A 9,760-nucleotide genomic window follows, 5' to 3' on the forward strand; every position below is an offset into this window, starting at 1 on the left:
TCGAACTCACAGAGATCCACCTGCCTCTGCCTCCCCAGTGCTGGGATTAAAGGCATGCACCACCACCACCCAGCTCTTCTTTTTTTTTTTTTAAAGAACGGGTTCTTCTTCTTTTTTAATAATTTATTTTTATTTTATGTGCATTGGTGTTTTGCCTGTATATATGTCTGTGTGAGGATGCCAGATCCCTGGGAACTGGAGTCACAGACAATTGTGAGCTGCCATGTGGGTGCTGGGAATTGAACTCAGGTCCTCTGGAAGAGCAGCCAGTGCTCTTAACTGCTAAGCCATCTCTCTACCCTGCCCCCGCACCACACACACACAATGGGATAAATTTCTTAAGCTGGTATTCTTAGGTCAAAGACATACACATTTAAGGACTTTGATTCTTAATTCCACATTGTCCTCCCAAACTTGAACTAATTTATGCTCTCAACTGGTGGAGCAAGACAAGATACAGCCTCACGGGCGTCACCAACACGGGGCATTATTTAAAACACACATACACATATTCACACACAAATATGTGAGACACAAATAGTGATTCCTCTCTAACACGCATCATTTAATTATAGTGAGAATGAATATATGTGCATGTTTGGGCACTTTCAGTTAGCTGCTCCAAAATCATTCTTTCCCTGTTATTTTGAGGTTGGATGTTGATGTTACCTTTAGGTTCCCAGGTATCAGCTATGAGTCAGGCCTGAGTGTCCTCTCTGGACATGGGGGGTCCCCTGTGTCCCTGGGACTCCCATAAGAACCTATCAGAGCTGAGGCTGCTCCTTCTTCTTCCAATCCCACTCACCATCCACCATCCCCACCTCCATCCTCCCACCACTCTCCCCCCTCAACCAGTCCTGCCAGTCACCGTGACCTCCGTGACCATGTGCTGCCCTCTGCAGGAAGGAGTGGGTAAGCTAGTGTGGGCGGAGACGCAGCCTGACCCTGCCTTTCTCCTCAGGATCCCAGCAAAGGAAGAGCTCCCTGGGGCCATTAAGCAAGGCGTCAACTGCTTAGAATCCCAGGGTCCGAACACAGCTGGTGATTTCCTGCTGGGAATGGGGCTCTGCAGAGGGTCTGCTAAGAGCCCTCCACCAGCCCAGGTGAGTGATCTGTAGAGGGTCTGCCAAGGTGAGCTGCCTAGGGCTCTCGAGTAGGGCTAAGCGCAGAGCAGAAGCCAAGGACCCTGGCCACGAATGGAGTCAGGACGTCTCTCTGCTCATTGCTGTTGTCTGCACCCTCAGTAAACCTCCTTCCCAGGGCTCCCCACACTCTGCTCCTGCCGCATGCCCATCCCTTTCCAGCCCTGTGTCCCTTACTTTCTCTTCCAAAGGAAGAAATGCTTCTTGGTTCTATTCTGGAGTGCAGCTTGGATGAGTGTGATGGGCTGTGGGTCTCCGGGACTTTGTGCACGTAGCAAATGCATGAGTGCCACACCCACATCAGCTCTAGAGCAGGTTGTGGAGACCCCATCGTGGGCCTGGCTGGGTCCTCTGTCCCTTCATTCCTCTCTATCTCCAGCATTCCCCGGAGCCCCCTTGACTGCCCTGTGGCTGTTCCAGCTGAGCTTCCTCATCTTCATATTTGATTATGAACATTTTCAAACAAGAAGCAAAGATTGAAACTGTGTAATGAATACTCTCCCTTAATTTCTACAGCTATTCATAAAAAGTCTGAAAAAGTCTCTTCCCCTAACCACCTGTCTACCCGTATCCGTCCATCCAGAGCTGTCCTTTGTCTTGCAGTCATGGCTGTTCAGCGACCACCTCATCGAGCAGGAAGGGAGATGCCTGGCTGCTACCTCCACCTTAATGTCCTCCCCTGGGTCCCCAGTAATACTGCAAGAGTGTAACCCTAAAGAAAGCATGCAGGTAAGCCTCCACCGCCGGGCACAGATGGCCAAGAGCCCCAAGGGACACTGAGCAGGGAGTCCCCACTTGAGGAGTGCACTCTTGGATAAGCTCTCTAGAAGGAAGATCCGAGGAGCCCCCGGCACCCTCTCAGGCCACCCTGTCATTTCACTCATGAGAGGACACAGAAGCTAAGCATTTGTTTAACATCAGTCCTGCCAGTCTGAGGGCAGGAGCAATTTATCTTGTTAATGCTGCTTGCCCAGCCCTCGACAGCAACTACAGTGCTCAAATAAGAGCTAGTTCTGACTCCCGGACTGGGCTGCATGTTTCACACTCACGGTCATCGTGTGTCCTCCTCTAGCCACCTGGTAAGACAATTCTCAGCTAGCCCTACTGTGCCCAGGCGCCCCAGGCACAGGTTAGCAGCTCCCACAGCTGGGAAAGGGGGACCCAGCTAGGATTTAAACCCAGGTCAGTGTGACTCCTGAGCCCCCAGATGGAAGCCAGACATAGCAAGGGTTTCTTGACTGCTGGGTCACCGGGAGTCTGAGGTCCAGAGACAGCTGTTTGCAAGCTCACACTACTAGCCTTAGGTGTATCCTAGGAAATGGCTCAGGCTTATCTGTGGAAGCAGAAGCTGATGCTCAGAAAAAAGTTGTCATGGGTGGGTGGTGGTAGCGCACGCCTTTAATCCCAGCACTAGGGAGGCAGAGGCAGGCGGATCTCTGTGAGTTTGAGGCCAGCCTGGTATACAAGAGCTAGTTCCAGGACAGGCTCCAAAACCACAGAGAAACCCTGTCTCGAAAAGAAAAAGAAAGAAAGAAAGAAAGAAAGAAAGAAAGAAAGAAAGGAAGGAAGGAAGGAAGGAAGGAAGGAAGGAAGGAAGGAAGGAAGGAAGGAAGAAAGAAAGAAAGAATTTGTCACTTGCCTGCCTGGGGCATATAGCAGCCAGTGACAAGAGCTCTAAACACTGGATTTCTGGTATCAGCTCCTCTTTTTGCGGCTGTGCTCTTCTAGGTCAAAAGGGCTCCCTGCTCCCCACTGCAGCTCTTCCTTTGCCCACCCTGCTGGTAACACAGCCCGCTGAAGGGGTGGAGGGCGGAGGCCTGGCTCTCAGACTGAGCCTGCAGGCTTTCCTCCAATGCCTCTTCTGTTTGCCTTTAGGGGTGAGTGGAAGTTTGCTATTCTGTTTTGGAAAAGTAGCCAGGTTCTCTCCTTCTAGCCTTTGTGGATGAGAGTCAGGGTAGGAGAGGCGGGGAAGCGCTCTATAGCCTGCTTGCCGGACGGACTGCCCGGCCACTTAAGCTTGCTTTCAGCCTGCAAGATGCAGCCCAGCTTCTGCTCTCTCCTGCGGTGGGGCTGGTGCAGTCTGCCCATCAGCTGCAGCCTCAACCCCATTCTGAGGGGAAAGCCTTGTGCCCACGAACACCTTCTCTGCGTTAAGGTCAGAGCTTCTTGGTGTCTTCCCAGGCAGCCCCCGCTCAAGGACTTCTCTATAAAAGCACTTTATGGGCTTTAGAGACGCTTGCTGCCGACCCTGACACCTGAGTTGGATCCCAGGACCCCTATGTTCACAAACTGCAGACGCTATGTTCCTGAAAGCCCCGCCAGCCCCTCCTCCCCAGCACTCTGGGTGTCCTGAGGACCAATGAACAGCTCACAGCTCTCCCGCTGTCAGTACATTCTGGATTCTGGGCTTTCCTTCCAGGTCCCAAACTGGCTGTGATTCCAACCAAGGCCAGTTGGGCTTCACGTGTTCTTGAGGCTCCTGAGAGTCAGACAAGATGCAGTGGAGTCTCCAGTTCAGCCGTTCCCAGGTTCCTCACTCATACAGTAATGGGCTTCTGCCCTGCCAGAGGAATCTGCAAATGGGGGGCCGGAGAGTGCCAGAACCCTCCCAGGCTCGGAACGGGAGCGGCTGGGAGAGTTGGTGGGGAAGGCTGGCTAGTAGTTCTGGGTGGAAGTAAGAGTCCTACCAGTGAGTAATTCACTTTGCTCATCACCTCCCCATGCCAAGGAATGTACAGATCATGTACAAGAAGGGAAGATGGAAGAGCACGGTCTGGCTCTCACGGAACCTGGTAAAAGAGATGAAAGGAACCACCATATTATTGAGACCTAGGTGCCAAGGCAGCACTAAGCCTGAGCCCCACAGGCCAGGGAAGCCCCCTCCCTCCCCGGAAGAAAAGAGACCATAGCGTTCCCAGCTTGACACTGTTGGAGGTTTGGCCAGTGGAGTTAAATGTGAGAGGCTGTCAGGGCAGCCCCGTGTCCAAGGAAGCTGGAAATGCAGGTGTCCGTGCGGAAGCTAATGTGAATAACACCGTCCCATCTCCGAGATGAGATGATGCAGCTCATCTCTGTCCCCTAGCTGCCCAGTGAGCACACAGACTGTCTCACTGTGGGCTCCGGTCTCATGGTCCTGAACCCTGCCGCCTCCTAGGAAGATAAGGTGGATATAAGGAAAGGGCTATGGCTGCATGGAAGGAAAGAAGGCAAGAAACAAAACGTCTGTTGCCATGCAGTCTCCTCCAAACCTAGAAACCTGGGCCTCTCATCCTTTCTCCATATCCCAGATAATGCACCATCCTCTCTCAGCTTCCTCTTCTGAAATGTCCTATGGGAACAACTTCCTCCCCTCACCTTGTCAGACTTGGGAGAAGGAAATGCTAGGATCTACCATAGGAGGACCCGAGTCTCCTTGCCTCACCCCACTGCCCAAGCCATGACTGCAAAGGTGGTGGCTGCATCCCCCTTGAGAGTGTAGGTGCTAGGACTCGTGATTATAGGCCAGGCCAGGCATGTAAGTTTGCAGGAAGACGAAAGCCTTTTCTCCCGTGGAGAAGAGGTTGGCCTGGACCAGGGCCCATTCACTAGGTGCCTGCAGGGAACTCGTAGGAAAACTGCTAGGGTACAAAAGTCAAGACCAGGTTGGGACCCCGGAGAGCCAGAGAGCGAGAGCCCTGCCTAAAGCAGAGAAGGGAGAGCCCCAGCTCAGCCAACGGACAGAAACGGAGCCTAGGGCCTTGTCTCCAGAGAGAAACAGGAAATGTAGATTGGGTGGAGGAAAAGGGGTTGATTTTTCCGAGACAGGGTTTCTCCGTAGCTTTTTTGGTTCCTGTCCTGGGACTAGCTCTTGTAGACCAGGCTGGCCTTGAACTCACAGAGATCCTCCTGCCTCTGCCTCCTGCGTGCTGGGATAAAGACATAGGCCAACGCCCAGCTGGAAGTGTAGATTTTTTTTGTGATGGCTAAACTGGATTTTAAATAACACCATGCAAGCCAGATAAAACACAACTCTGGGTTGCACACAGCCCATGGTCAGTGTTGCTTCCTTTGATCTATGCAGTAACTTTGTGCCATACTATAGAAGTGAGTGCCCCAGAGAGGGACACTGTCCACTTTAGATGAGGGGCCGTAAGGGCTGGGGAGACGGCAGCACAGTGACTAACGTGCTTGCTGTATAATCACGAGAACCTCAATCTGGATCCCTAGCACCCACATAGGAGGCCAGGTTCAGCCTGTAATCTCGGCCCTGGGGAGGAGGACCCAGGGCAATCCCTGGAGCTTGCTGACCAGTCTAGCTGAACCGATTAGCTTCATGCTCGGTGAGAGACCCTGTACCAAAAAATCAGATAGAGTGATGGAGAGAGACAACTGCCATCAAGCTCTGGCCTCTATGAATGTGCACTCTCACACACCTGTGCGGGAAGTACATATGCATACAGTTACACACACACTCATGCAGAACACGCACATAATGAGTAAATAAATACATTGAGAGTGGCGTGTCCCAGGCCTATGCAGCATCATGTATGTGCACATGAAATGAATGTTGGGCTTGGAGCGTGCAGCCTTGTGTATGCTGGGTAAGCTCGTATGTTGCTGCTTGTAATCCTTTGCTTCTTCCTTTCCCCCACCTCCTTCCACCCAGAAATGGAGAAGGAAAGGCTCTTTCATCCAGCACTCTGTCAGCGGCCTCTGCCTGGAGACAAAACCTGCCCAGCTGGTGACCAGCAAGTGTCAAGCAGACGCCCAGGCCCAGCAATGGCAAATGCTGTCACACACATGATGGTAGCCCCAGCCTCCTGTACCGTCTGCATGAGACTTGAGGACCGGAAGGGGTTAGGGTGGGGGCGTGTCAAGCGGGCTGTTTCCCATCTCCTCATGTTTCTACCGGATCATCAGTACCCACCCCTACCACACATTTCTCCAAAGGTAGTTCAGGGAGGGTGTGGGGCATGCTCCGTGCCCTCTGTGTCACCCAAGTCTTAACCCTGGGAGAGGAGATGGTTAGTGTGCAGCTGTCCTGGGCAGAGATTTGGCAGCTGCTCCTGCCCCTTTGTCTTCTCCCTTGGCCCTTTAGGAACTCCAGACGGTGGTTTGTGGGCCTTCCCCTGGTTGCCTAGCAGGGACAAGGACAGGAAGCCTACAGAGGGGCCACGTTGGGTCCCAGGGCTAGCCTAGGGTCAACACAAGAGGACATGTGGCAGCATGCGTCAAGGCTGAAGGCAGAGGCAGCTGGAGAACAGGAAGGGTTGAGGGGCTTGGTCAGTGGGTGGGTAAGGAAGGGAATGCATCCTGGGAGATGAGGGTGGGGATCCAGAGAGCAACGTAGTCGGAGAAGCAGCGTGAAGTGCCAGAAAAAAACGAGCTCTCTTTCTAGGACATCATCCTGTCCTTGCTTTGCTAGCCCAAGGCCCCCAGCCCGACATATGCCTGCGGCCCCTCTACATTCTAGCAAGAGGCTGCAGAAGGATCCGGCCATAATTAATTAAGCAGACTCAACTTCTGCTTAGCTATATGTCAGGCCAAGACCTCACGCTTGGGGCTTTATGACCAATTGGTACCCTGTCTGCACCAACTGGCTTCTGGTCATACACCCTGGAATACCCTTGTCTTCGCTGACTGTTTTAGAGCCCCCACCCTTTCAAAGGTCTTTGCCTCTGTAAACACAGCATTATGGGGCATGGTAGCCCCATCAGAATAGAACCCCCCCCTTTTCTGGAGTATAGCCGTTTCTTAATCAGTAGGAACCAGGTCACCCATGCCAAACCTCATTCACGCTCAGACCCTTCTCCAAAGGCCAGCAGTTGCAATGGACTGCAAAGCCAGCTAGTAGCTCTGTCTGTGTCGAGAATTCCCTGTTGTCTCCTCTCTTGCTACTGAGAACACCGAGACCACATGTTGGTATCATCTGGAATCTCAGCCCTCACCCCACCACTTGCTTCCACAGTATAATCTTGGGAAAAAGACAGTTGGTAACCAGAACTCTTGGGGTCTTTCTCCCAAAGCAAGACAGCCCAAGGAGGCCACTTTTAACCCAGGAGCACCCAGTCTCTCATAGACCAGACCGCCACACATTCATAGGAAGTTTTGCATATGTATGCACAGATGCAATTTCCTAGGTGGGGGTGGAGCCTGGATTTTCCCTGCTTCCTGGTTTCCAAAGAATCTGCTCCTCTGCTCTGAATGAGCGCTAGCACCCATCATCACCCTCCCTGCTGGGCCTGGCCTGGCCATGGCCAGGTTTTAGGAGCCAAGAACCTGGTTTGCGGTACCCACTCTGGAAGGTTCTCCAGCAGTTTCCTTGCACCTCTGGCTCTCACCAGCATCATCTCGGCAGTTCTGTGCCAAATCTGTGATCACCCCCTGGCTCAGCACAGGGGCCTCTCACCATGGTGACCAAGCTTCGCCCATCCTGTTTTGATGACTCTCTCACACACTGCTTCCTGCAGAACTGGCCTCGGATCCCACAAAGCTCTGGGAATCCTCCTGCTAGAGCAAGGGGCAGAGCTGAGGCCAAGACAGAGCCTCTTCCCTAGAGACTTGGACCCTGCTCAGTGTAGACCTTGGGGCTGGGAACCTGGGCCTCTCTGTGTGTGAACTTACGAACTTCTGCTCAGCTCTGAGAAGGCCTCTTGCCATTTCCTGTGGTCAGACCAGGCTCTGCACTTGTCAACTGTCCATTGTGGGGACTCAGTCCAGCTCTGTTTTTGCTTTTCTTCTTGACCAAAGCATGTGCCACTAAGCTGTCCTGGAGGACACTGTCTTTATGAAACACACCTGGAATAAAACCACTTCTTCCATGTCCGCGTGTGCCGGTGCCTTTGCTTCAGATTCTGCAAGCATTCAGCTAGCTTCCACTGCCAGAGGGGAATCAGGTCCCTATCCTGTAGGAGCAAATGACACTGAGCATATTCAAGGTGAAGCCTCCCCTCTAGCTGGGGACAGCTGTTCTGAGGGGAGCCAGAAGGTGGGACCCAGGAAGCGTGTCAGGATGAGCCCACGTCCCTTGCTTCCTCACACAGGCCCTTCTGCGCCTAGAAATAGAAACCCAAGGTCTTCTCAGAATAGATAGGGCCATCCCGCTATGCTTTCAACAATTTTCCCTTCCCTGAAGCCATCCTTGTCCCTCAGACCCGCCTTTCCCCCTGCTCTGTACACCGGAAAGCATCCAGGCTTGACAGTCTTCCTGGGTAGAAACAGTAACGTCATTCTAAAAGAGTCCCACTAGCCTAGGCTGACTTGATCGGGTAGCAGATGTGCTACCTCGCAGTTTCCATGGAAACCAATAGACAATCACTACCATTTCTGTGATCAGAAGTTGAGCCTACCTAGATAAAAATAAATATGGACTTGGTGTGCACATATACCGCAGTGGAAATCCCCAGCACTCGGGAGACGGAGCCAGCTTGGTCTAAGAAAGCAAGTTCCTGGCCAGCCAAGGTTCTTATACAAAGAAACCTTGTGTCAACCAAAAATCAAAATAAAATTAAATAAATAAACTGCAGTGGACAGGCCAGAGTGTAGCTAACAACCCCTCTCCCACCACACACACACACACACACACACACACACACACACACACACACACACCTCAGGGTAGCTAGCTTGGGATTCTTCAAAATAATTCCTGGGACTAAAGGGCATAGAGCAAATCCCTGGCTGGCCAAAGAGCCCTCAAGCTGGCTCCCGTCTCTAGTCCTTGAAGTTCTTGGGTTTGTAAGTCCTCCCTTTGTCCTCCTTCCATTCCCTCTGGGAGCCCGGCTAACTACCATTGACTAGTGTCTTAGTTAGGTTTTATTGCTGTGAAGGACACCAGGACCATGGCCACTCCTATAAAGGAAATCACTTCACTGGGGCTGGCTTACAGTTCGGAGGTTCAGTCCATCATTGTCACAACGGGAAGCGTGGCAGTGTGTAAGCAGACCTGGTACTGGAGAGGTAGTTGAAAAATTCTACATCTGGATCCGTGGGCAGCCGGAAGAGGCCATGAGCTGTTAGCTCCGAAATGAGCTTCTGAAACTTCAAAGCCCCCCCCACAACTTCCTCCAGTGAGGCCACACCTCCAATAACGCTTCTCCCTATGCATCTGTGGGGGCCATTTTCATTCAAGCTACCACACTCAGCTAGCTACTGGCCATTAATCACAGTTCTCACAGAAGCCTACAGGACAGTCAAGGGCTGGGGACACAGGAGACATGTCTGTGTTAGGGTCAACCTCCTGTTTGCCCAGCAGAAAGCTGGGTCCTGGGATTTGGAGTCAGTTCTCTGTCTGGTTCCCCAGGCTGGTTTGTTGATTGGCTGCTGTGGCGCAGAGCACAGAGCTCAAGTGCTCCCTCCCAATATGCTCCCAGCCACTGGCCTCTGGTCTTCAATAGCCTCTTCTTTTCGCTCCTCATTTATACCTGTGAGAAATTATCCAGACAGCACCACGGCCCATCAGGAGGCCCCAGGACTCTGTCACAGCCCTGGGTAGGTGTGGTCCTTTCCACCAGGGACCAGGGAAGGAAACCTGGAAAGGCTAGAGTTCACAATGTCCCTATGATTTCACCCAACTGTATTGGTGTTTGTCCCCTGTGTGTGAGTCACTCCGGTGTCTGAGTCACAGCTCTTCCATGAGG

General features: G+C 52.4%; 1 protein-coding gene across 2 annotated transcripts in view; it reads left to right on the top strand.

The window, feature by feature from the left end:
- Positions 1-7,946, top strand: part of Galnt16 (polypeptide N-acetylgalactosaminyltransferase 16) — an 84,806-nt gene extending 76,860 nt beyond the window's left edge. For both annotated transcript variants that reach the window (XM_026779814.1, XM_005343272.2), the window contains 3 exons: positions 962-1,103; positions 1,746-1,871; positions 5,788-7,946. In XM_026779814.1, the coding sequence (XP_026635615.1) occupies positions 962-1,103; positions 1,746-1,871; positions 5,788-5,925 (406 nt within the window). In that variant the 3' untranslated portion in view covers positions 5,926-7,946. The remainder of the gene's footprint in view (positions 1-961; positions 1,104-1,745; positions 1,872-5,787) is intronic.
- The last annotated feature ends 1,814 nt before the right edge of the window (positions 7,947-9,760 follow it).

The sequence above is a fragment of the Microtus ochrogaster genome, chromosome 1, assembly GCF_000317375.1.
Source record: "Microtus ochrogaster isolate Prairie Vole_2 chromosome 1, MicOch1.0, whole genome shotgun sequence".
Lineage (NCBI taxonomy): Eukaryota > Metazoa > Chordata > Mammalia > Rodentia > Cricetidae > Microtus > Microtus ochrogaster.